The 14694-nt window shown below is 41.5% G+C and overlaps 1 protein-coding gene across 3 annotated transcripts in view; it reads right to left on the reverse strand.

Annotated features, from left to right (window-relative positions):
- SLF2 (SMC5-SMC6 complex localization factor 2) overlaps positions 1 to 14694 on the reverse strand; it is a 28005-nt gene that overhangs the window by 3098 nt on the left and 10213 nt on the right. For 2 of the 3 annotated variants that reach the window (XM_048944778.1, XM_048944780.1), the window contains 13 exons: positions 14228 to 14341; positions 13788 to 13955; positions 11474 to 11573; positions 10012 to 10087; positions 8577 to 8718; positions 8174 to 8282; positions 7672 to 7848; positions 7042 to 7139; positions 6281 to 6368; positions 5654 to 5785; positions 5103 to 5180; positions 1787 to 1873; positions 402 to 470 (listed from right to left, as the gene is read on the reverse strand). In XM_048944778.1, the coding sequence (XP_048800735.1) occupies positions 402 to 470; positions 1787 to 1873; positions 5103 to 5180; positions 5654 to 5785; positions 6281 to 6368; positions 7042 to 7139; positions 7672 to 7848; positions 8174 to 8282; positions 8577 to 8718; positions 10012 to 10087; positions 11474 to 11573; positions 13788 to 13955; positions 14228 to 14341 (1438 nt within the window). The remainder of the gene's footprint in view (positions 1 to 401; positions 471 to 1786; positions 1874 to 5102; positions 5181 to 5653; positions 5786 to 6280; positions 6369 to 7041; positions 7140 to 7671; positions 7849 to 8173; positions 8283 to 8576; positions 8719 to 10011; positions 10088 to 11473; positions 11574 to 13787; positions 13956 to 14227; positions 14342 to 14694) is intronic. The other variant, XM_048944779.1, reaches the window with a different exon arrangement.

Here is a 14694-nt window from a genome sequence, read left to right on the forward strand (position 1 = left end):
AGATTACAAAGTATTAAAGGGTTTTCCTAATCATTGCACAGAATTAGACAGATTGGAGGGGCTATGTTCATCCAGAGCTGTTAAACAGATGTGCTTAGAGCACTGGATTGGAGTAGCCTCCAAGTCAAACTGCCAGACAACAGCAGGAAGTGCCTCGCTGCATTCCTGCCCCACTCAAAAGTCCCTTCTGAAGCATCTGCTAATGACTGTAATAAGAGACAGGCCCTGCAACTTGACTCAGTGTCAGCACTTCAGGGTGTTACATAAGCCATTGGTGAGAACAGCACTTTTGAGGATCCAGGTGATATCTCTGTTATACCCAAGCGAGCAAAGACGGAGTTTTAACTAAATATAAACGGCTCTGCAATACGAAAACAAACAGGAATGTTTCCTCACAGTACCTGAGTAAGCCGGCTGTTTTGTATCAGATCTTGCCATCTGCCGTATATCCTAGCAACTAAGTCTTTCACCTGCAAATTCAGAGTGATTAGTTTAGCCTTTCTGTTAAGAAAAGTCACAAATTACAATCGCCACCACCCAGACCAAAAATCCAACGCTGGAGGCTTTCTGGGAGGGAACAGTTTGACAACAGGCAGACAGCATCACCACCTGCACTCCAACGACATCCCCAACTCAGGTATCTACACAAACACGTGATTTTCCATGTTTAGTGTCTGTCACCACACAAGCCTCTGGCCTCCAAAAACTCTCTCAGCCCCTGTTCAGTTAGGTTTGTGACATGGGGCTTGTTTCTAACTAGAAAAGGTGCCTGACAATGCAATCACAGAAGCCAAGAATGCAGCACCACGATTCCAAAATGAATTCCTTATACAGAAACCTGGTGTGGTGTTGTTTTTTTGTTCTTTTTTTTTTTTTCCTCCTCAGAGCCAACCACAAGCAGGTGTGAAATACAAGAGCTGAGATTTGCTCTGCGTTCAATGTAAAACCCAGCACAGTGGTCTCTTCTGGTAGCTGCTGCAGTGCTACAGTGAAAAAATAGAAGTAGCAATAAGGAAAAACAGAGCAAGGTTATCCTCTCCCAGTGCAAGGAAAACAAACAGAATAGGGAGCTGAGATTCAAAAATTCAAGGCAAGATTCATTAACTCATTGACAGGATCCATGCTCTAACCCATCTGGCTGAATAAAAAACCCACAGCCTTTTTGAGAGTTATGAACACAACTGCAAACATCTGACATAAAGCTGAAGAAGGCAATGCTTTTCAACACTGAGATTCAGCTTGCTATGACAGCATGCAGAGCACGAAAGTCAGAGTTAGGACTACCATTAGCAAGCTACATGCCACAAAGCAAATGAAAGACAATTAGCCAAGCTTGATGCTACACCACATACAGTGTTGGCATAAATACACAACGTTTTAACAACTAACTTAACTACTTTGAAAATAAAGGACACACAAGACAGTCTGGCTGGTTTCTTCTGCCCTCTGTATCCAGCTTTGCATATTGCCTCCATTCCTGAAAGTACAAGACTGATAACTGACAGGAATCAGAGGTTGCCACGGGAGAGAAAAGGAGCAACTCTGTTGTCTGAAAGTTGAGATGCCTTCCTAAGAGGAAGACAAGCTCACATCTTAGTGTTGCCGGCATCCTGTTGTTAGCAAAGAGTATTTTCAGTGCATTAAAACAGACCTGCATTTACGCATACAGACAGACAGCAAAACCAGGAAAAATAAATCCACAAGGAAGTCTTGGAACTTCCAGTGTTGAGAGGAGGGAACGGCACTAGAAAAGACCAAACAAAAGTAACAAGAAAAGGGGTCTTACCTTTGTTCGATAGAACAGCCTCGCATCTTCCCTAATATCACATTTTATGTGCTTATCCAAGGTACTACAAAACTTCAGTAAGTGTTGCTAAATAAAGATAAAAAAAAGAGTATGGCTATTTAAATGGCCATGTTGAAACTAAAATATTTACTTCAAATATTTCTTTCAATGTGAAAAAATACATGCTTTAATCTGAACTTTTCTCTAAACTAGGAAGTAAGGAAGGGGGAAGAAGAAAGAAAACAAGACTACAAGATCCTGTACCAGCTGTTGATATGCACCTGAAGTTCTATGAGCTTAAATAAGCAATTGTAAAGATTCATTAGAACACAGCTACACATCACAAATGTTGAAGTTGCTAATCTGTAAATCCCCTCTGTTCCCAAAGTAGCAAGAAAAATACAATTCAGGTCTTTCACTGATGGAAAAAGGTTTTGAAGTTACAACAGCTGCAAATAACCTCTTCAGTAACCACGATTCAGGTAATTTCCTTTGGCAGTCCATAGGAATTAGCTGAGAAGGTAAAACACACACAGGGTTTAAGCACTGATCTTGATACTTCTCTCTATGCTCCTGATGGCTTTAATAACAGTTTTGTAACTCCACCATCCCCAGTAACAGCTCCAAGATCTGACGTTCTGAATTTCATGATAAAATTCCTGCTCTCAGTCTCTCACTGACCTGCTGCAAAGCAGCTGCACTCTCTAAGTGAGATGCAATGAAATTCCACTTATAAACATTTTCAGGTGCCTCAGTGACAGTTCACCCCATCCAACTGCAAGGTGAGTAGAACTGAAATGACAATACCAATTCCATACAATGTCCAACCTGCATAATATCCAGCTACTGTCCAATTCCACCCCACATCTCACATTCAAGAACAGACTATTTCTTCATCGAGAAATTCAGAAATGCAAGTGGTTTGTGTATATGGCTGCAGGGTTTTTGATTTTTGTTTTGTTTTTTAACTGAATTTTAAATCCCTGTCATAAATCTTCAGGAAGGCAGTTATAAAGATCAAATTCCAGAAGGTCACTGCAATACAAGTTTTCTCTATACCAAAGGTGGTTTGACTTCATATTACAGCACACAACCACCTCTCTGCAATCGAGTAGGAAACTGAAGCCCTACGGCCTTCAGGGGGAGACAGGATGGGAAGACAAGGGTGCGATGCTCTCTATGAGTAAAAGCAGCTGCCTGAGGATGGATAAAGACTCCACTGAGATCTTATGGGTTGGAATTAAAGAGAGGAAAGGTAAAGGTGACATTACAGCAGTACCTGCTGCAGGCCACCTGACTGGGAAGAACAAGCAGATGAGGCCCTCTACAGACAGAAGAGCAGCTTCACATTCACAGGCTTTGATCCTAAAAGGGGACTCCAACCACCTGGCTGCTTGTCAGAAAGACTGAGCAGCAGGACATCAGCCAGAAGGCTGAAAGAGGTGATCCTTTCCTCCCTGCAGCGTGGTGCCCAGTCAACACAGAGACACTGCAGGGAGTGCAATGAAAGGCCACCAAAGCAATTAAGGGGCTACAACACCTCTCCTTTGAGAAAAGGCTGGAGGAGTTGGGACTGTTCAGCCTAACGAGAAGGTTCAGGGAGATCTTATCAATGTCTAAAAATGTCTGATGGGAGGCTGCAAAGAAGCTGTTTTAAAATAGAGGCTCCTGTGACGGAGGCGATAAGGCACAAACTGAAACACAGGAGGTTTCATTTAAATATGAGAAAACACTTCACTGTGGAGGTGGCTGAGTACTCAAACTGGTTGCAGGAAAGGTTAGGCAGCTTCACCCTTTGGAGATATTCAAAAGCTGTCTGGCCACAGTGTTAGGCAACCTGTTCTAGGCAGCACTGCTTGAACAGAGTGGTTGGATCAGATGACCTCCAGTGGTCACTAAACCATTCCACGACTCCGTAAAATGTAAGCAAACATAATGCTTTACCAGCATCTTCATGAGATCATATGACATTTCTTAAGAGCCAGGAGTGGTTCAATGGGACAGAAGACTTGCACAAACACCATGAAGCAACTCACAGCAAATGCTTGCAGAAATCGGAATCGAGACTACCAGAAGGCCAAACAGAAGGTCTTCGTTAACAGATATTCACACTTTGCAAGAAGGGAAATATTGCTACAGAGAGCAGAAGAGATACAGTCCTAGCCTTCACTTGCCACACAACTGCACCCCAACACAGCTGTTATGTTTCAGCATATTTTACTGGTTATTTTCACAGAATCACAGAATTGTAGGGGTTGGAAGGGACCTCCAGAGATCATCAAGTCCAACCCCCCTGCCAAAGCAGGTTCCCTACAGTAGGTCGCACAGGTAGGCATCCAGGCAGGTCTTGAACATCTCCAGAGAAGGAGACTCCACCACCTCCCTGGGCAGCCTGTTCCAGTGCTCCGTCACCTCACTGTAAAGAAGTTCTTGCACACATTGGTGCAGAACTTCCTATGCTGCAGTTTCCAGCCGTTTCCCCTCATCCTGTCTCCACTCACCACTGAAAACAGTCTGGCCTCGCCATTCTGCCCCCCACACCTTAGATATTTATAGACCTGGATCAGGTCCCCTCTCAGTCTCCTTTTCTCAAGGCTGAACAGACCCATTTCACTCAGCCTTTCTTCATAGCGGAGATGCTCCAGGCCCTTCACCATCTTCGTGGCCCTCTGCTGGACTCTTTCCAAGAGATCCCTGTCTTTTTTGTACTGGGGAGCCCAGAACTGGACGCAGTACTCCAGATGAGGTCTTACCAGGGCAGAGTAGAGGGGGAGGATCACCTCCTTTGACCTGCTGGCCACGCTCTTTTTAATGCACCCCAGGATGCCACTGGCCTTTTTGGCCACAAGGGCACACTGCTGGCTCATGGCCAACCTGTTGTCCACCAGGACACCCAGGTCCCTTTCCGCAGAGCTCCCCTCCAGCAGCTCATCCCCCAACCTGTACTGGTGCATGCAATTATTCCTCCCCAGATGCAAGACTCTACACTTGCTTTTGTTAAACCTCATTGAGGTTTACACATTTTCAAAGCGTTTTTCTTCTAGATTGAAAAATTTCAGCTTCACAATAAAGTTCACACAGGTTCACTGAAGTTCTGAGAATATGTATTAATCTCCATTTATTCTGTGAAAAATAACACATCTGCTGATCTACAGCCTTCTCTTTTTCCATAATTCCACTTGGAAAAACACAGAAGTTTTTCTTTGCATTTACTGCAGAGAAAAGCCCTTCTGCATTTGCTTTGCCTCTGAGCAGAAGTTTATTAATGATAATTAGTATATCAAAATCTAAAGACCTGGTCACTGAAGTTACTCACCCTTTGGTCAGCATTTACAGTGTCAAAGAAACTAGCTTCACTGACCAGATGGAGCAGGATGTAGATGAGGTAATATACCTGTAGAGAAACAAACAGAGCTGTAGCAGCCAAAACCATCTTAACACAGAGCATCCTCACTGCTTTAATAATTTGGTGTCATGACTTCAGTGGCACCCTGAACAAACAAATAAGAGGACAGACTTTTTTGTTCCTAAATTTGTTCCTAAATAATTGGAAGTAATACATTCATATATCATAACATTTAAAAACAGTATTATGCTGTTGTAAGTTACCTAGCTAACCCACAAAGCTTTCTGGGCCTTCAGTTACAGAAAATTAAATTCACATTTGGCATCATTTTCCCCATCACCTACATCCAGACCAAAATACTTGCTAATACATTTCATAGTCTCAAATAACCAAACCAATTCTGAATTTTCAGCTGAATGGAAGTTTTCCTAAATTAATTTATAATAAAGGATTTGTTTTCAAAATTGCAGGTGTAAAAAACACAAATGCAAAAAAAAAATAAAGTCCTCTTGGCTACATACCTCCTGTTCCAGCTCTGTATTAATGTGCTCTTTAATGTGTTCTTCACTGACATTCTGCTGCTCATCTTTCCTCATCTTCTCTAGCAGATTAGAAGGCTTCATGTACACCAGATACTGATGCAGAAGAGACATCTATAGATACACGTGCATTTACAAGTGGGATTGTTTTACTGGCAATGGAGAACGTGAAACAGAGCACCACTATCATATCATCTAAGACAAGAACATCTATAGCAGGGACTTAATTAACATTGATGCTTTTAAGCTCTGGTTTATGAATAGTCAAGAACTGCCAAAGTGTTTACATGTTTATAAAATGTTCACATCCTCACCAGCAGATCCCTCCTATGAAAACAAAGTGACTCCACACAGATATGTAAGAGGAGCACTGAAGAGAAGTCTGCTCTTCTTTCAGTGTTCAAAGTGAACACTTAGGCACATAAGTAACACAGCACTTGAAGTGCAGAATATACTGGTTACACACGTGCAAACACTTCCGTTAGTAATCTAAACAAAAGTCAGTGACAGGCCATTCTGAACAGGAAACTAGGCCTATGGTACCACACAAAGTACATTCGAGCACAACAACAACAACATGGATGCTTTCTGCACACAGACGTGCAGTACCTGCTTGTCACAGTCATCAGGTATCCTCATGTGCTTTTTGTTAAGCAGCTTTGCAATTATCACAAGGCTCAGGCGCCGCCTTACTTCCCTGAAAAACAAGTACGGGATTTTTTAAAACTCATTTCCCAGGTAGCATCTCACATTCACTGCTGCTACAAAGCCTAGCAAAGCTATATTACAGAATGTTACTAACCTAGAAAGGAGGCCATTAAGACATAAACATTCTTGCCTCAATGCAGCTTTTCACGCATAATACTGCTACATACTTGCTTGCCTCCAAGTCCGAAAGCAAGGGGCAAAGTCACTATCATCTCTCAGCTACACTACAATATTTATTTCAGCACACAGAACTCATAACAGACAGACACAAAAAAAAAAAAATCGGACACATCATCCAAAGGACATTTAACTTTTGGTCACTCAGACAAAAATGGTGATAGATGTTTGAATCTGAAGCTGTCAATCGTTTTTCTACCATAAAGCACCAGGAAGTCTGCAGTCCATGAAATGGAAAACAACCCTTTTTCACAGAAGAGGCGATAAAGAAACGATATTCAAACAAAAACTGCACATACAACAACCGAAACATACAAGAAAACCCAAATACTTGGTTCAGCGTTGCTTTTGCTTGCTTGGTGTTTAGGCTTTTTGCTTGTTTTGAAGTATTAAAAAAACAACCTGAACCACCACTTGTGTAACAGCTACTGCATTTCTCAGGCTTTGGGTTTACACCAAGAAATCAGCTGTTGTAGTGCCATTACCTTCCACGTGTTATCCAGCTGGGCACCAGCTGAACCAGCCACAGCAGATTATGGTGCTGACTGGAGAGTTCGCTCACCCCCAGGCAGAGCTCAGGCATCTGCAAAAGAACAAAAACAATTCAAAAAATCCCCAGATTACTGAGTTGTGCATACAGCAGGTGTTTGTTTTATTTGCTAAGAAATACACATCTGCTCCCAAGCAAAATACACAGCATAGATGCTAACAAGAATGGGGCTAGCAAGAGATGATGCCCATGAAGAGACTCCCACTGCCTGCTAAAGAGCATTTTGCAGTAGGCTGTGATCAGGTTGCTTTTGCTCCCTGCAATCATTGGCTTCATTCTGTCAAACAGCTATCTTTAACCAGTATTCACCCAAATCACTGCCAGCTCAGTACAGCAGCCCCATGCAGAAGAGACAGGCAAAGTGTTACTGGGCAAACACTCTCCCAGTATGACCAATCACCTCCCAAATCCCACAGAGCTAAAAAGCTCTCAGTTTGTTCACGTTACATTGTCAAGCAGTTCTTTTCTACTATGCCAAGGAACAAAAAAAAAATTGAAACAAGCTTCTTAAAAATTAAATTGCACTTCCATAAACTTAATACCAGAAAATGAACTCCAAAGTTACCTTTGTATCCCAGTCTTTAATACTTATTAGAAGCTTTGTGAGAAGGCACTGGAAATCTATTAAAGAGACTTGCTTTAGCTGTTTGTCCAAGCTTATTTTAAAAAGCAACAGAAGCAGCAGCAATATTTCTTGATCTGTATATCCATCTTGAATTACTGTTGTGCAGAAGTCTAAAAACTTAAAAACAAAAATAACATTAAAATCTGAAATTAGGTTCTATTAAAGGGTAATGAGAACTTAAGTTTTGCACCCTCACGTTAAAATTTCCTTCAAGCAACAACTTGTCACTGTAACACTTATGTATCCATAGCTTATCTCCTAGTAATTGCCTGCATTCTATTCCCCCCCAAGCAGCTCCTGAAGGATCACCTGCTGAACATGAAGCTAGATGCTATGCTAGGGTTTTATCTACTCCAAGGACCATGCTCAAAGCTAAATTAAGGTACCAGGGTTTTTGCTTGCAAATAAAAAACCCCGTGTGCACTAAGTAGGGTTTTCTCACCTTGATGACATTCATTAGATTGCTTTCTGGTAAACAGAAGAAGGCAGGACTGGCAGAGTCGGCAAATCCTCCCGGCTGTTCTTTGCTCACTGTTCCTTGCCTCTGACTTCTAATAAAAGAGACACTAATTGGAGCAATCAGCAATTCAAATGACCACAAAGCCTTATCCACATCAAACTGAAGGAAAAAACCCTGCATGTTTTAAGCACCTTCAAATGACAACCGTCCCCAGCTACAGAGCACACACACCTTAAACTTGTAACTCATTATTTACAGTTAGGCTACAACTCTTGCAAACCCCCCTTAGGAAGCCGTAGGGCAACAAACAACACTGACTCTAAGCAGAAGACACCAATGGGTCATGAAGGACCTAAGCAATAGATATCAAAATGAAAACACTTACAAAATATCCCGCTCATTAAAGTTGGGCTGAAGATGTTGCAATGGAAAGAGAGACCTGAACATAATACCCATATTGACAAAAACAGTTGTGACATCAGCTAGGGAAGGGATCCACGGTTTAGACTGCTCATCACTGATGGAGGCTACAAGTAAGAGATATGGGACATATTAGTTTGAGTTATTTGCATTAACTCCTTCCCAGAAGTTTAATCCATTCTAGTAGCTCTGATCTCAGAAGAATTGCTGCTACTTGCAGAACCACAGCAGGACTACAGTAGTCTAATGCAGTATTTTATACTAAATTCTACACCTTTGTAGAATCATTAAGTCTGGAAAGACCAGGAACATCATAAAGTTCAAGCATCAAACACCCATGATGGCTCTGACCACATCACTCAGTGTGACATCCAGCTATTACTTCAAGAAAAACATGCACAAACATAAACAAATAACACTTGAGACATTGTAGTTTCAGATCTCAGTGTTCTACTCAGTTAAAAAAAATAAATGCATCTTTAGTTTAGCAACAGAACAGAATGCCTCAGAACATCCTGGAGACTCTACAGGAGGCAACACTGTAGTTTAACAAACTTCTCAGGAGTAACTGCGGGTGACTTCATCCTGTTTCAAGATACAGAGATGTGCTGAGACCCCTCTGAGTTCTTTGAGCACTCACTGATCAGTTTCAGTGACTCCTTCCAAAACAACCTGAGCACCAACAAAGCAACAAGAGGCTACAATCCCTCTCATACCAAACAAGTCCTGTTTCCAGTGACATTCAGAATACATAGAAAAATTTCAATAGATCTGACCAAGTGCTTCAAAAGTGAACTTGATTACTATAATGATGTTAACTGGCAAACCGTCACAGTGACTGTGATGGATCTAAATGAAGACATGGGGAACATACAAAGGATCTTGAGTAGCAACTCAAGAAGTTTTTAGAGTACAGATGAAGGAAGGCAGAACACACAAACAAGCCACCCTTCAAGGTGTTTCTGTGCATGTATACAGTTGTGCATGCATACAGTTTTTTCTTTCATCATTAATTTGGAAAGTGAACTATGCAGTGTTGGGTGCTACTAGGTGAAAACCATCTTGTAGTCCCCTAAACTACAAAAAGCTTTTAATGTAGAAGACAGAAAGGACTTTGGATCAAACTGGGCTCCTCCTCAGGTCAATCCCATTTGTGAAAGATAGAACAAGTGCAAAAGGTTCTGTATCACATGCACAGCGAGGCAAATATACACCAGGACGACATCTTGTGGTAAAGCTTGCACAACCTTACTGAGGACCAATTCAAGACATAAGCAACAGAAGTTTCTGGCTCATGTCAGAAACACAGAACAGAACCAGTGCTTTTTTCCTCCCCCTCTGTTTAGCAGAAGAGAGATGATTTTGTTCAGTGGTAAGTTCTCCATCTCTCAAATACTCACCATTGTTTAGTGTTATTTCTATCAACTTGTCTAAAATCTGGGTGGAAACACAATAGCTAGGATGAACAGACATCATCTGTGCAGGAGAAAAAGAGAGCTGTATGTCAAATACTGAGCTGCACGACCTCAGTTCTCTTTAGTAAAATAAAAACAACAGAACAGCAAATAAGTACCAAGCCCTCTTCAGCAACACAAACAGAAAACAGAATAATTATGGATCATTTCAAGCAGCACACAGTTCTGCAAATACATTAGAAGCAGTTGTTTGCAGTACCAGAATGCTACAACCCCAAGCTGAATCCATCTAGTCATAAGAAGGTATTGAGGAGTAAGAGAATGGAGGTATCGTATATCCTTTTGGAACCCATTTCTACCTGGGATCAAATTGAACTCTTTAAACAGAAGCGAGGGCAATTGACTGCATCCTTTACCAATCGTGGGTAAATTGAGCATCTTCAATACTCAGCCAAAACAACAAATGCCTGACTACAAAGATACAACAGAGAAATACACATCATGCTTCCTGGTGTCTCTCACCTCATTTTGCCCCCCATGTGTTAGACAGTTTTGTGCTGGCTGAGCAAACTGAGCTGCCTCACACTCCCACCTTGTCTGAAGGATGCCAGAGCTCATGTCAGCAGTGCAAGGCAATCTTTCCCCAGCTGGGGAAAATGAGGTAAGAGGACAAAAATGTTCCCCTTTTGCTAGAAGCACAAAGTTAGTCAACTGACTGGCTGCAATCCTACAGGGAGTCCAGTTTTATTTTTCATTTTAGGAATGGTTGGCAAATAGTAATAGAATGAAGACAGGACAGGGGCATTTTTGAGAGTAACAGAATGAGGTAAATTCCCAACACAGACATATAAAAAGAAAACTGCCACACTTCCTTCGAGTGTCTCTAGACTTTTTGAGCCAACGTTTTACAAATACAAAATGCAGTACTTAGATTTACAAGGTGATGTCTGTACAAATTGCAGAGTGCACTTTTTTTTTTGAGGGTGGAAGGAAACAAATTAATGTTTGCTTCTGATTTGCCCCACACTTGACATCCTGAAATACTTCCTCATCCAGCATGGGTTGTGCCATTTTCACATGAAATACTGTGTACAAAGACAGGCAAGGTTAGGAGGTTTTGCAGTCACTCAGGAAATGGAGAAAAAAAAAAAAGCTATTGCCACTGTTTTCATTTCTAATGACAAAATATTTCAGACTGCAGGGGGAAAAAAAAATATATCAGAACCCATAAAAAAAAGTTGTTTTGGATTAAAGAATTGCTAACCCAATGCAACAGATTCACTGGTACCAGTTATCTGTACTGTGACCAGCTTTCAGGAAGAACAGTCTATCCAGATACAATTTCTTCTCACAATTTAAAAGCAAGATTCTCATAAATAGCTAAATGCCCAATCCATTTTTCAGTAAGGCTTTCAGAAATTCTCAGTGAGAGGTTGTATGGCCTTACCTGAAAAAGCCACTTCAGAATTGGAATGGGACACACACTGCAACTGTAAGAACTCAGAAAACCATGAACAGCCAAAAAAAGCTGCTGTGTTACATCAGAACTGCAAGACAAAGTGGAGAAGAGAACAATCCATTAGTGACTGCAGCAGCAATCTCACAAAAGCACTGAGAACTTCCCCACCCCTCAGATCACCAACAGCAGATGCAGGTAAGTTCATCTTATCTTCATAGTTGACCCTTCATATGCTCTTACCTGCTGTGAGATGCTGTAGCAACTGAACTTTATTCTTGACAAAATTTTTAAGTGCTAAGTAGAGAGCAGCCATCATTATCTCCAAAATGCCATATCACAAGATTTGGAAACATTTTTATTATTGGAGAACAATATTAGCAAGCAAACACTGATTTATATCACTGTACTGTGAACCATTATGCCTGTCTACACAGACAGGCTGCTGGATTCTGTCAGGTCAGCAAGATTATATTTTTCCCTTCACTGTTCAATGAAACTTGCACATTCTTTTACAGGTAAAGAAAAGAATGTTTGAAGTTGAAACAACCTCAACTTTTTTTTTTTTTTTTTTTTTTTATAAAAAGAACCTTCATTTTCAATAATCTGGAGGTAAAAATTAAGCTACTAAAATCAAATGGTCTCATCTTGCCATGTAAGTTTTGCTGAAGTGCACAAATAACTGTTGGGAGAACAGAAAATCTGTAAGATTTTGTAGTAAACTATTTTAATCTTCCTTAGAAAGTAATGTATGCCCTAAGCAGCTGAACTAGTGATACCCAATTAACAATAGCCAATTTCCCACGTACACCTCTTTAGTCTCCCCTGTTCTCAGTAACTACTGGGACTGGGAGGTCTCCTGAGAAACCCAAGTCCTGACTTCTCCATAAACCATGTACCTATCTGACTGATGAGGTGGCTAGGAAGACCTCCATTTGTCCATTGGAGAGCCAGTATGTAACAGCTGGGTGGCTTCAGAACACCTAAGCAATTCAATCATCACTGCAAGGGATGATTCATTTACTTCTCATTCCTCCAGTTACTGATTTACAAGATACTTCTTGAAGCTTATAACCCTGTGATCTTTAAATCATATTAACAGACAGGCCTCAATCCAGAAGAAGGTAACACAAACACAACGTCCTCAGGAGGCAAACAGAGACCTCTCTCCTCCTCACAACCACAACAGCACACACACACAGACCAAATCCTCTAGCACGTCATCAATGCTCTCAGTCTACAGAGCTAGCTGGCAGTAAATCACCAACTGAAATCAATGGAATTCTTCAGGATTTGCACTTGAGGTATTACAGAAGAATTTGTCCACCTACCTGCAGCCTGACAGCCTCAAGAACACCCCTCTTAGCAGCATGGTAACTGCTGTACATGCATATTATTTGCGCTTTGAGCTCAGTGACTGAATTTAACTGATGCCATAAACTGACTTCCTGCAATCTTAACTATGAGGAATCTGAGGTCCCAGGCCCATTCAGCACAGGACATTCTTAAGCAGACATAATGCAACGCTGCATAACGCAACTTCATCACTGAGGTCCTCTGTCTGCCTTGGGACAGTTAAGCTTTTGTACCCAGCACAGTAGAATCGCAGAATCACTCAGATGGGAGAAGACCTTAAAGATCATCGAGTCCAACCACCACTGACCATACTACCCTAACTAACTACCCTCCACTAAATCATGGCCCTGAGCACCACATCCAAACAGTTTTTAAACACATCCAGGGATGGTGACTCAACCAAGTCCCTGGGGAGCCTATTCCAGTGCTTAACAACCCTGTCTGTAAAGAAGTGTTTCCTGATATCCAACCTAAACCTCCCCTGATACAACTTAAGGCCATTTCCCTTCGTCCTGTCACCACTGAGAAGAGGCCAGCCCCACTCTCGCTGTAAGCACCTTTCAGATATTGGAAGAGGGCAATAAGGTCTCCCCTAACCTCCTTTTCCCCAGACTGAACAGCCCCAGTTCCTTCAGTCTCTTCTCACAGGGCATATTCTCCAAGCCCTTCACAAGCCTTGCTGCCCTTCAGTATAAACACTGAAGAGGCCAGAGCACTCCCTCCCACCTCATTTAAGATGTTTTCGTAAGAATCACTGAAGAGGAAAGAAGGAAGGGTCAAGCAGCTATTCACTGTTCCATATAACTAAGCTAGAAAGGACAATTTCAGGAAACGAGTCAATCTTGCCTACAGTTCATTTGCATGCCAAGATGCTGTTTTAACTTAAGAACTGCTAACACTTGTGAAAATCCTACAGCTAAACACAACAGAACAAAGAGGTTATTCTTACCTAAGAAGAAGTTTTTCTATAGGATTTTGAGGGATGAAATGGAAATTCCTCAAGTCAAGGTCATGTTGATTGAAGATTTTCCCAGAGATTGATAAATCAAATACATCTTCTCCAGGATGGTAGTCAGGTATAGCATGAGCTACTACTGAAAATCTCTTTATAAATGCCCTGTAAAATCCAAAATTGCTTTTATGAATTTGAACAAGAGGCTATTTGCTGTCTGAGGCAGTCATTTTCAGATGATGAACACATCAGCCTTATGTGAAAGCTGAGTTAGGTTAATACACAGTGACATCTGAGAAAATCCACTCAGCCCCCAAAGATGATAGAAATGGCTCACGATAGACATATTAACAACAGCTGATGAACAAGGGGGAGATTTGAGAAAAAGACTAAGAAAAAAAAGAACTGGATTTAATTGGTTTTGGAATAGGAAGGACCTGTGTTCTTCTGAGAGGTCTCCATTCTCCACAGCATTTTCATTTTCTCCATCTGAAGAATCAATTTCCTTTCTCTGTACGTCTTCTCGCAACCGCTTTTCCAGCTCACCCAGCCTGCAATACCAGTAACAGCAAAACATATCACCATTCAGCATCACTTACTGCACTCACACCACTTAAGAATAAGCATTTATTAGCACATACACCTGCTTACCACCAGTGACTGCCATCAGCACACACACCACATTACACGTTTGCCCTGAAAGAGCGCTCATTAGTTCTATCCACTGAACTGTGTACCTGCATGCAAACTGACAGTCTACACAACTTTGGAAAACAAAACTGAGCTGCAGATGACTTTGAAGAAACTTGTGTAGTCAGCCCACAGAAACAGTTTTTATTTCATGCCTGACCAGCAGCCAGTAGCTGGTAGGTGACCTACAGCAAAGGCAGCAGTAAATTTAGTC

This window comes from Lagopus muta, chromosome 5, assembly GCF_023343835.1.
Source record: "Lagopus muta isolate bLagMut1 chromosome 5, bLagMut1 primary, whole genome shotgun sequence".
Classification (NCBI taxonomy): domain Eukaryota; kingdom Metazoa; phylum Chordata; class Aves; order Galliformes; family Phasianidae; genus Lagopus; species Lagopus muta.